Source organism: Schistosoma mansoni, chromosome 5, assembly GCF_000237925.1.
Source record: "Schistosoma mansoni strain Puerto Rico chromosome 5, complete genome".
Classification (NCBI taxonomy): Eukaryota; Metazoa; Platyhelminthes; class Trematoda; order Strigeidida; family Schistosomatidae; genus Schistosoma; species Schistosoma mansoni.
In genome coordinates, this window is record NC_031499.1 from 2,480,326 (window position 1) to 2,493,513 (window position 13,188).

The 13,188-nt window shown below is 34.4% G+C and overlaps 1 protein-coding gene across 2 annotated transcripts; it reads right to left on the reverse strand.

Moving 5' to 3' along the window:
- Nucleotides 1-4,778: 4,778 nt before the first annotated feature.
- Nucleotides 4,779-10,506, reverse strand: Smp_153390.1 (putative ectonucleotide pyrophosphatase/phosphodiesterase; the record flags this gene model as incomplete). 2 transcript variants are annotated; one of them, XM_018797617.1, is made up of 4 exons in its annotated part: nucleotides 4,779-5,314; nucleotides 6,117-6,328; nucleotides 9,402-9,584; nucleotides 9,619-10,504. In XM_018797617.1, 4 exons carry the CDS (start codon nucleotides 10,502-10,504, stop codon nucleotides 5,219-5,221), a joined length of 1,377 nt encoding a protein of 458 aa, XP_018652641.1. In that variant the 3' UTR covers nucleotides 4,779-5,218. The 2 variants fall into 2 exon arrangements, with proteins under 2 accessions (XP_018652641.1, XP_018652642.1); XM_018797618.1 differs by having other exon boundaries at nucleotides 9,402-10,506.
- Between the last annotated feature and the right edge of the window lie 2,682 nt (nucleotides 10,507-13,188).

A 13,188-nucleotide genomic window follows, 5' to 3' on the forward strand; every position in this document is an offset into this window, starting at 1 on the left:
CTGACATATCTTTAGATCACCAACTGGTTGTGTCCGAGATGAAACTGAAGCTAAAGAAAGACTGGACAACTGTACAAACAGCACTACAAGGGTTCAATACAGCCTTCTTTGGAGGTACTAACAAACTCAAGGAATTCAAAATAACTCTCAACAACAGTTTCCAAGCTTTACAGGATCTACTGAAAGAACAAGGACAACTGGACAAAGATCAAAGAAGCACTAACTTCAACATGTCAGGAGGTCCTGGGTCAGAAGAAGCATCATCTTAAGGTGTGGATCTCTATGTGAAACCTGATCAAGATTCAAGAGAGAAAGAACAAGAAGACAGCAATTAGCAACAGTCGAACTAGAGCAGAGAAAGTGAAGGCACAAGCAGAGTATGCAGAAGCAAACAAGGATTTGAAGAAGAGCATTAAAGTCGACAAGCAGAAATACATGGGCGAACTAGCAGCGACGGCAGAAAAAGCTGCAAGGAAGAGGAACATGAACCAACTATATGATACAACGAAGAAACTAGGATGGAGATATAGCAAACCGGAGATACTCGTCAAGGACAAAGAAAAAAAACAATCAAGGAGATTCAAGAACAGAGAATAAGACGAGCAGAATACTTCCAAGAACTGCTGAATAGGCCAGCTCCATTGAACCCACCGGACATAGAAGCAGTACACACTGACCTTCCTATAGATGTCACTCCACCAACGATCGAAGAAGTTAATCACAAGTGGGAAAGCGGCAGGACCTGACAATATACCAGCTGAAGTACGAAAGTCAGACACTGAAGTAACTGCAAACATGTTTCATCTTCTATTCAAGAAGGTTTGTGAGGAGGAACAAGTGCCAGCGGACTGGAGAGAAGGATACCTCATCAAGATACCAAAGAAAAGAGATCTGAGCATACGCATCAGGTTTTGTCTGTACCAGGAGGAGTTTTCAACAGAGTGTTGTTGAACCGGATGAAAGCCGCAGACGACACTCAACTTCCAGATGAATATGCTAGATTCCGTAAGAATCGATCATGCACAGATCATATGGTGACACTACGGACAATCGAGCAACAATCCCTTGAGTGTAACTCGTAACTATACGTCAAAATCATTGACTATGAGAAGGCGTATGACAGTGTGGACCGGAGAACATTACGGATACTTCTCCGACACGATAGAGTTTCTGAGGAGATTGTCAACATGATCCGGAACTCATAAGATGGACTACAGTGAAGAGTCGTGCATGGAGGACAGCTGACAGATTCATTTCCACTAAAGAACGGAGTCAGAAAACGTTGTCTCCCCCTCCCTCCTCTTCATTCTGGTGACTGACTAGATAAAAGGAAGACCAAATAACCCATTACCCTGGAAAATAGAAGCAGATGAATAACAACTGAAAAGAACTGGAAAGGATTTCCCAGAACAGATTCGGATGGTGAATGCTGGTGTGCGGCCTATGCTCTTCCATCTAGGGTAACTGGCGTAAGTAAATAGGTAAGTAGCATTGCAAACTGTTTAGAAGTTTCATCTCGTGTAAACTGAAGTTTATTGATTATCAAAGTGTTACTTAATAATTAGTCTCAAATAAAAAAACAGTTACTGGAAACAAAATCAACCATGTAAAATCAATCAATCAATCAACTGACAACTTATTGATCATCAAATTCAATCCAAGTCTTATCTATCATCAATCTACAAATTATCATTTTATTTAACTGACAGCAATACATTTTTTTTTAAAAAAAAAAAGCCAAATTCTTCTCTATCAATTCTAATTACATTTGTACCATTTTTAATCAATAATTAATCAAATATCTAGTTACTATAGCAACTACTAGTAGTAAAAAAAAAATTAAACTAATCAAATGATTATAGTTAATTGATACAAATTTTGATTGTATGAAAAAATGTCAAGATTATTGATTTCTAAAAATAAGTTTAATCAACTTAAATGTAACTTTCATGAATCATTCCTATTTGGTTAATAATAGAAAGATTAAAAGATATTTCTTATATAAAGTTAATAATCATATGACATACTTCAAATAAATTACTTATAAACAATGATGGTCTAGTTGAATGTCTAATCTATCTGTTCTTGTCTTTTCAATAAGTTATCTGGGTTTTTTTTGTGGTTGTTTTAACAGATCATCATGTCTATTCATTGCATTGTAGTGTGAATTACTGATATCCACATAAGTAGTATATGGAGATGATCAAGCTTTGAATGTATTTCAGTAGAAGATCGATAAGGAGAGAACGGGAATAGTTATAATTAGGAGACTATGGATAGATATTTGCAGAAGGAACAGTCAAATTGAGACAATTGATTGTTATTTTGCAAATTAACTGTTCACTGTACGGTTCTTATATTTTAATAAGATGTTCTGTATTGTTGTGCTAAAATACATTTGATTGTCCCCCACTCGTGTTCTTGTTCACTACAACACAATCTATTTAGGACATTTTGGTATAAAAGTTACAAAAATTTGCAATTAGAGACATCGTGGTGACTGGTAATGGGCATTAGAAAAAAATGAAAATTATTGAGATGTCGATTCGTGAACTGTGTACATCTAACTGGCAATTACGCAGTATTTCAAAATTTTATCATTTGTGAATCACAGAGGTCATTTGATGAAGAAGATTACAAGGATTCGTTTTACAGTTTCAAGTTGTCATTATTATAATAGGAATAAAATAAATCGTGTAAATATAATGTATAACGGGAGAATTTTGCCTCGTTCATGGAGATGATAATTATAATAACTTTTTGACAATATAAGATGTAATGGAAAGGGGTTCTGTGAACGTAATTTTGATGAGAGATAACTGTATAGGATACAAACACAAAAGGAATCGGGGAAATAAGAGGTATATACTAACCGGTTTGGGTATCTGGTTATTTAGTCTTGAATCAAGTTTTACACAGAAGTTGAACACACCTCTCCTCCTTTTAGATGCATTCATAAGATTTGATTCAGCGGATCCAGATTGATCCAGCTAAGTAGAAGAGCCGTAGATTGATTGGGACGTGATGCAAGACAGTCAAAACTTCATAGGTTTCGATATTATATTTACCATCTACTAAGAGAGAAATGATGACATCGATAATATATTTCGTGGCTAGTTTTCCTAACAGTTCACAAACAGGCAATGATAAAGACCTCTGAGTATGACCAATTTAACCAGCTCCAGAGGAGCAGTTTAATTAGAATACACACATGAAACAGTACATCATCGGTATGGTAACATATCCTTCATTCGTTGTGCAAGGACTGGTTTGGTTGTGAAGAATATATTCAACTTGGAGGTTTATAATATCTTTTCGGCAGATGTTTTGAGTCGACGAGTTGATATATCACCCACTATTCCCCAATAAAATCGAGTCTTAAATAAAGAGTTTTCTTACTAACTGTATCTGTGTTTGGTCTATTTTTTCGTTCTAATAGATAGATGTTTGAGGAAATTATCTGTACGACCGTTATTTCGTGATGCGTTCTTCAATTTGTGTATTTCATCATCTACACTATCGTCAGAACATAATAGTCTTATTCTGTGGTTGAGACATTTGACCAAATTTATTTTTCACTGAAGAGCTGTAAAGTTATCAAGATTGGTATACCGACCAATCCATGTATTCTTTCTCAATAAATTTCTCCTCGTCTGGCCTTAATTATTTCTACTAAACTGAAATCCTGAAGATTAACGGAAACGAGGAAAGCCAAAGAACATACTGCACCAAGAATTAGAAGCTGACCTCGAAATGATGAATAGCAACTGCCAAAACTGGAAAGGATTTATCATGACAAAGTTGGATGGAGGATGTTAAGCGGTGGCCTACACTCCTCTACGAAGGTAAGTGAGTAAGTTTCATCTTTCTAGAAAGCAGAACATCAAGTAACAACACGCTGTTATCAACAACACGCTGTTATCATTCTCCTCTTAGCTTGGGAATGTAATACCTGATTGAATGTTATTGAAACTGTTTGATAGCTCGTTGTTGTTAATACCTTTATCACAAGAGGTTATTGTGTCATCCATTTATCGACAGCGATAAGGTAGCGTGTTTTATAAAGGTCAATATTACACTCAAACAAACCCATGAACGAGACATGATATTTACACAATTTATTTTATTCCTATTATATTATTGACAACTTGAAACTTTAAAACGAACCATTGTAACCTTCTTCATCAAATGACTTTTGTGATTTACAAATGATACAATTATGAAATATATTCATATCGGAACAGATGTGGAATATCACCATTTTTAACAAATGAGATTGTAAATTTCACTGACGTATGTTTTATTTTGACTTTTGTAAATAGAAAAAATAAACACAGTACTTATGGACTTGAAACTGTAGAGACTAATGAAGAAATAATTGAGATCATGAGTCAATTGAAGCTAGACCACCATGGAAAACCTGGAAGCACTGGACGGCCGGTTCGTTTTATTATGGGACTCCTCAGCAGTGCGCATCCACGATCCCGCCTCACGAGATTCGAATCCAGCACATTAACACCGATGGATGCCGGCTCAGTGGTCTATCGGTTAAGTGCTCTGACGAGAGACTGCTAGGTCCTGGGTTCGAATCTCGCTCGCGAGACGGGTTCGTGGATGCGCACTGCTGAGGAGCCCCATAATAGGACGAAACGGCCGTCCAGTGCTTCCAGGTTTTCGATGGTGGTCTAGATTCAATTGATCCATGATCTCAACTCTATAAAATTACTAAAATCTCCACAAAACCCCTTCAGAATGAAATAATAATGAAATAACAACAATTATTCGATAGAATACGCACCTCCCTGCCTTTTATTTCGCTAGATTCCCACTAACCTTTTACAGATATTATTACAGACATACTAGTAACTACGATGATGATTAAAGATGAATAGGTGTATCATAATGTACTTACTACTTACTTACGCATGTAAGTAGTAAGCAAATACAATATTGTATATTAATAATATATCATTACATATTTAAGTGTACAGTTTACAGAATATCAATATACATACAGTAAAACGTTCTGAAGAAAGTTCCCAAAAATAACAAACCAATCACTTATCAAATGAAAAAAAATGATGTAATCTGAGTAATTAGCCGACAACTGAATTGTTTTGTTGTTTGTTTGTTTTTGTGTGTCTAAAATATGACAATCATGCAATCAGTTGTCATGGCAACAACAATTCATTCATTAGAACAGTTTATTATTATTATTTCAATAATATAATCCATTGTGTACCATGAAAATACTTAGAATAATAAATTTGATGATGAATATGATAGATAATCTGTTGATATTGGCAAAGCTTCCCTAGAATTCAATTAGAAAGAAAGTTAATTCAATTAGGTTGGATTGTAATGTATGATTAAAAAAGCACATATAGATGAGTATACAGTCACTGTCATGTATAGGCCATAGCAACTATTCTACAACCAATTTCGATTGTGGTTGATTCTGCTTAAGGCCTTTTATGAACTTACTTAACAGACAATGTTATTTAAACAGTAACAATTCGCACATTTCTTTGTGTTAATTACTACCATATCTACATAAACGTGTACGTTTGGTCACATGACAGACTCTAGATAAAATGTTGATCACCTCAATATCACCCGATGAATGATTCTCTGTTCCATTTATATAAGTACTCAAATCATAATATTAACATCTACCTTGCATTTTTGAGCCCTTATTCAATTTGTCTATAAATTTGGCTCTGTATTTACTCGGATACACACATTCACCTCTCAACTTCAAATTCACTCAATGTACTTATAACTTTATTGTCTGTCCTATTGTAGTGTGATCTACTTATATCCATATAAGTAGTATATGGTGATGGTCAGACATAGAATGTATTTTGGCAGAAGACTGATAACGAAAGAACTGAAATGAAGCATACATATAAATTAGGAAATCATCTAGTCCGAAAAAAGATTTTTTCAGTGAAATTCACTTTATTTTGCTTGTTTGGATAGTGGATTTGTACCAGCGTCTATAATTATGTCCATAATCTATGCTTCGATAACATCATAATGTATCATACAGAGTTGTGCAGAATAGTTTGAATATGATGATACGATAACTGTATGATCTGAAAACAAATACTTACTTGACTCAATAAGGGAAGAACTCGACAAACACTACCATTATTAGGAGCAGGTTCCAAATCAAGCATGAGACAAATCAGTGAGTAAATATCAATCAGCTTGATTGATTCTTTTAATTCTGTTGGTTGACTTTTAGCTATCTGAGGTCCCATCGCCATTAAAAATGGAGACATCTCTTTGTAATCTGGATCATAACCATGAGCACCTTTATTTTCTATTAACAGACAATTAGAAATAGCTACATTTATTACCAATAACTCGATGTCAAATTTAATATAACTCCAGACTACACAAGTTTAAAAACAATATCAATATACATTTCGGTATCACTCTCCCCACTCTCGGCAGTACCAGGGCATTTGGTCTAGAACATGAGAATCTTCCTCTCTTATACACTGTTATATATCTTCATTCTAATCATATCGATTGATTATGCATCTACTGATTATAGTCATCATAACAAATGTGATCATGTTTTTTATCTTGATCATTAGTAGTTATAGTCAGACATCCTTTACAATGCATTACCACTTTCTCTATTCTATCTTTCATTATATTTTAAATCAAGGCTGATTTTTGTCTTATTCTTCTTACATGATGAGTTTTGATTTTGTTACAAACTACTCTCTCAATTTCATTAACTTAAGTTATTTCGAATAAAAAACGGCATTCTGATGATAATCATATGCTCACTAGTGACTAGCTCCAAAGGGCATTTCCTGAAGTTCTAGTGAGAAGCAGTGACCAGTGGAGGTCAAACCACGTCTGTTGTGAGATTGTGATTCACTGAAGACAATGGAGGACTGTTGCTCAATTTTTTGGATTGGTTGAAGTTATTCATTAACATCGTTATATGCCAGCTCAGTAGTTTAGAGGTTAGGCGCTGGCACGCGAGACTAATAGGTCCTGGGTCCGAATCTCGTGAGGCGAGATCGTGGATGCGCACTGTTGAGGAGTCCCAGAATAGAATGAAGCGGCCGTTCAGTGCTTCCAAGTTTTCCTTGGTGGTCTAGCTTCAATTGACTCACACTTTCAACTATGAAAATACTGAAATCTCCACAAAAACCACTACTGATAAAAATATGTATATGCTGAGACAGCATTCATAAAAATGATGAGACTGTGTAATAAGAAGTGTTCAGATAATTGGACTGTCAAATGTATATTTGAGGGGAAAAAAGTAATAGGAGGGGGTGAAAAAAAATAAACAAAGAAAGTGTATGGAAAATAATAAGAAATAAAATCATTTATTAAGGCCAAGGGAAAGATAAAGGCGTTTCAAATTTCTTATGAACACAAAGACTTGGGTTGTAGGATGGAACTCCTATAGCTTCTACTATGTGTAAGAGAAAAGATAGAATCCCCTAGGGAAAACTAGTAGGACTACGATAAATAACTTTAAATGACCTATTTATTCCTACTACATGACTACTATCGATCAAGTATGATAGAACCGAGCTGCGTGTTGTCTTGATAGTACTTTTTCCTAAACACGAAAGGAGGTGTTCACTTTCACTCAGTTGTCTGGTAGTACGCTCGATATAGCTTTCTCAACAGGAGCAGCTGATTTCGTAGATATACCTAGAAGTGGCATAGCCAAATAGCTTATCCTTATCAGATTTTTTGAACACTTTTTATAACTTTGAAAAATTCCCATATTGTGATTTAGAACAACATATAGAAGCGAACAATATTGTTTACGATTAGATCCTCATCAGGTTTTACTCTAATATACAGTAATATTTATATGCATATACGAAATTATTAAACCAATCAAGGCAATTTATGAGTCAATGATAACTGGAATAGATTACATAATAAATTTAAAAGTACAAATTGGTAGTGTGATGACAGGTGTACTAGTTGTGATAAGAATAATAAAAGGCTTGAATCAATGTTACATAATAGGGAAATAGGTCAATGATTAGAAAAATATAGACACTGAAATGACAGTCATAGAAATTATAAGAAGTGTCCAGATAATTGGACCGTGAAGCGTATATTTGAGGAAAACAAAAAATGGTATCAGGGGTGGAGAAAAGTTAAAGAAGAAAGAGTAAGGAAAATAAAATTATTTATTAAGGCCAAGGGAAAGATAAAGGTGTTACAAATTTCTTATGAACACAAAGACATGGGTTGTTGGATCGAATTCCTATAGCTTCTGCTATGTGTAAGAGACGAGGTCGAACCCCATGAGGAAAACTAGTAGGAATACGATGAATAACTTTAAATGACTGATTTCTGTCAACTTTATGACCACTATCGATCAAGTATGATAGAATCGAGCTACGTGTTGTCCTGACAGTACTTTTTTCCAACCACGAACGGAGATGTTCACTAACTCTTTGGTTCAGTTGTCTGGTAGTGCGCCCAATATAGCTTACTCCACAGGAACAGCTGAATTCATAGATACACATAGAAGTGGCATAACCAGATATTTTATCCTTTAGTTGGGGAATCACCATAGATCGTGTCGAGTACGAAAGACAGAGGTCGGCTGCATTAAACGTTCTATTAACTGCTTTAGTCAGTCTATCCCGTAGTACATCATCAGCTAAATCGACGTTGAATTGTAGTTTCAGGAAGAGCGGTCTCTTCGCAGCTGTTGATATCTTTATTTTCTTATTTGTTACACGCAAGTGTTTCTTCAGGAAACGTTGTGAATAACCCCTTTCAATCAACATATTATGTATGACCTCTAACTCATTGTTGATTGAATCGACTGAGCAAATCTTCCTAGCTCTATTTGCCAGACATTTGACTACGTTTCTTTTATAGTAGAGAGGTACAAAGCTTAAGAAGTGTGTGTAACATAATCTTCTTAGTTTTATGAATGTTATTTGAGTGTCTATATTTTTCTAATCATTGACCTATTTCTTATTATGTAACATTGATTCAAGCCTTTATCATTCTTATCACAACTAGTACACTTGTCATCACACTACCAATTTGTACTTTTAAATTTATTATGTAATCCCTTTCACTGTTATCATTGATTCATCAACTCCCTTGATTGGCTTAATCATTTCTTATCTGCATATGAATATTACTTTATATTAGAGTGAAGCTTGATGAGGATCTACTCGAAAACAATATTGTTCGTTTGTATATATCGTTCTAAATCACAATATGGGGATTTTTCACATTTCTAAGACAGTGTACCATGGTTTATTATTTGATAAATCCTTACTTTAATCACTTCTTGTGTATATGCTTGAGGATACTCAATTAAAGGTGCATTGTCACAGGAATGTTAGAATACAAAATGTTAAAAAGTGCTCACTTACTCAGGGTTATCCCAGACGTTCTGTCAGCAATAATCGTCCATCCAATATCTGCATATACAACAACAGGACCGACTCGATCACTTGAACCATAAAAGAAACGTGTTGGCAGTTCCTCCTTCAAATAGACATTTAACCTGAAGTGTCGATCTTTCAATTTGTTGTATAATGATCGCACAGTATAGCCTAGGCTTTAATGAACGTTGATAGTAAGACTTACCTTGCTTTGGCCAAAGTGTCCAGATTTCTGCTGACTTCTTAGGAGCAGATATATACTCATTTGGATGTATGTAATCATGAAGATATATAACTCTGTCTGAACTGATGTTCGTCATTCCATGATCACTTGTTATAATCAGATTGAGGCAGCAACTAAGTGATGGTCGCATTTCAATCGATGTCAAGAGGTATTCTAGTCCATGATTTATCTCCTCGATAGCTTTGAAAACCTCATCACTTGCCGCTCCATGAATATGTCCTGCTCTATCAGGTTGATGATAATACATAAGACCAAGGTTAATATTTTCATGTTCAAACCAATCCATCAAAATATCAATTCTCTGAGTGAATGTAATGCTTTCATTGTAAGGTGTTAGATAATGAGTTGGTCTCTCACCTTTGATTATCGCCTCACTTCCAATCCAGAAAGTCACTCCACTTTTATGACCATGAAACTGATTCGTTACCCAAATCGGTTCAGCACCAACATCATAGAATCTAGAATCTGTTGCTGTAGACTGATTTCTCGATGAGAATGTTGCATTAATTATTGGATCATAAAACACATTATCTACTATACCATGACTTCCAGGATGTAGTCCTGTTACAATTGAAAAATGTGATGGGAATGTTAAAGTAGGAAATTCATTTTCTATACGTCTTATATAAACTCCTTGATTTATAATCTTATCAAATGCTGACATGTTTATATTTCTTTGCTTAGCCATATCAAAGTAATCATAACGAAATCCATCAAGAGAAATAAGTATTACTTTAGAAAACTGTTCCTTCCCAACAACACCAGATGCATAGATTCTTTCAATATAAGGAAAGAAACAAATCAATAGTAGGATAATCATTTTTTGCATAGTTTCAATGCAATACATATATATGCATGAATTAATGTCTTAGTGTTACATTTATATTGGATATACTATGCTGATTTATCACATTAACTTGTGACAATTAACCAATCACGTCAAATATTCATAAACAATTACTTCACTTATAATAATTACACAGTGAAAGTAGATTCAATTAAATAATATGCAACTATTCACATGACCTAATCTTCAATTTTCAGATCTTGATCTAATATTCTTCATTAACTAATGTTAATAAATGGAACCGTTGAACTAATCAAATCTATGATATTGGAACAAGAACTAGGTAAACAAGATGTCTATTGTTTAATTTCATGAGATATAGAGTTTAACGGATGTTCGATACACTAATAAACCTTAGTTATAAACATTTTCAGTGATACAACAACACAGTAAACATAATAAACTTTTTGTCAAGATTAGAACTGGTATGTAAGGTGGTCACAATGCCCCCTTTGGAAAATATTTTGGAGTAAACACATTATATCTGAACGAATGAACTACTATCAACTTTTTTAGATCATATTTACTAAACAACCCTGCTTGGGATGCATACTGTGAACTAGTATATGTTGTAACTTATAGATCATGCCTGTAAAAATGGCGTGTACCTGCCCTTGCAGAAATATAATTATTATTAAATGCATGAAGTACATATAGGGGAAATCAATTGCAATATCTGACTGATATATTTCGGAAATCAATAACCCCTCTTTCTAACTAAGTCACATTCCGAATATTCACTGATGTCTTCAGGAATTAAATTTTAAATAAACAAAGAAAACATTCTTTCCGAGAAACACTCTAATTGTAGTGATGAAAAGTGTATAGTTCGCAAAATTTCATTCACATCATTCTTAGAACAATCAAAACACTTGTCAATTATCTGTCTTCATTGTGAGGAACATATCAACATCTTTATTCCCTTCGTCATTCAATGTGATTTTCTCGACGTCAAAATATTCATTAGAATGCTAATTTCGTTTTCATTTTATTCAGTCAAGAAAATGGTAATTATGAATCATAGAGATGGATACATTTGAGATTTAGCCAACATAAGAATATACTGGTTGTCACATTTCATCATACTAAGTATGCTCATAGGTCTAACTGAATTCTTCTATCCCCTTAAAGAGAGTCATTTTATTCTCGGTGATTATCAAAACGTAACTGTTCTACACAGAATTCAGTTGATGAAACTCTCATCACTTCAGAATCTGTCTCGAACAATATCCTCTTTCAATGTTTAACTGTATATCAAACGAAAGATAACGATAATCATATTTCTGTCCCATTCGACTTCAATTATAACTTGTAGTTAAATCCCTTTAATATTGTAGGTGCAGTGAAATGTCACTGAGCCCGGGTCAAGTCGTGCAGCAGTTGGGTCACTGAATATGGAACAAATCATCGATCCCTATTAAAGTTAAGGATAACAAACACGCATCAGTTAGTCATACGCAAGGGACTGGTTTATGCGATGGTGATCTCATCAACATCTCTGAAATCAATCTTACTAAAATATTTGCGTAATCTCGCTTTTTGAGTTATACAGTCTTTAAAGAAGCCACATTACTTTGATAATTTGAAGGTGTGATACTGAGATACATTAGCTGTTTTATAATTACACTGTAATTTCATCATTGAATTGAAAGATTTCATTCTAATAATACATTATAACTCATTATATATCTATCTACAATGATATAGTATGGTATAGACAATTAGATCAAACGCTCATATAGAACAGTCAAGGTTGATAAGCGAATATTTAACAAGTTCAAAATGAAGTTTAAGGAAAATGGATAAATTAGCCTACTCACAAGCTAGAATAAGATATATGAGCTCGACATATGACCAGACATTCTATGATGATGGGTGTTAGCACTTACATGATACTCTACACTGCTTACTACCACTACTACTATCATTATTTTTCAGTAGTTTATATTGTACTGAATAATTTTGGAACTTGTAGAGCATGATGTAGCTATAAATAAATCCCCAAAATCAATAGCTCTGTAGGTGTTCGACATTGATTGCTGACTACATTGGTTTTAATGGACTCAAGTAACCGGTCATTATGATTTTTAGTAGAAAAGGAACCATCATTCATTTCTGGACTATCTTAATTTGATATCCTTTATGTGAGTGTTGGGGATGTTAAATCCCCAGAACGTACATGGTAAATGACTTATTTTTGTAATTTTATTTTGAACAATTGAATTTCCCTGTTTTCACGCCAAAAGCACCCCTTTCACCTTCAAGTCGTATTTCCCACCTGGAAATATCCTAAACGCTATTTGTCCGTTGTATCATTTTAGTGTGTTATTTTGTAATGGTTCTGAAGGACAACTTTATGCTGTATAAATACAGTTGATTTCTTCTTATTGTGATTGCTTGTACTTCGCCTGCTTACGGAATATATTTTCCCCGACATCGTCTTGGAATACTCATTCTAGTTAGCGGGTCCTGGGACAACGGATTAGTTCAGCCTATCATTTCACTGTGTCATTGACCTTCGTTCGTTCACGTAGAAATCGTAATTCGCATCAAGCATATCGGTGAGTTAGCTTTTGCATGCCACTCTAGACTGTTTACTACTACTACTACTATCATTATTTACAGTAGTTTGTGTTGTAATCAGTAATTCAAGAACTTGTGAAGCATGATATTTCAGTTATATT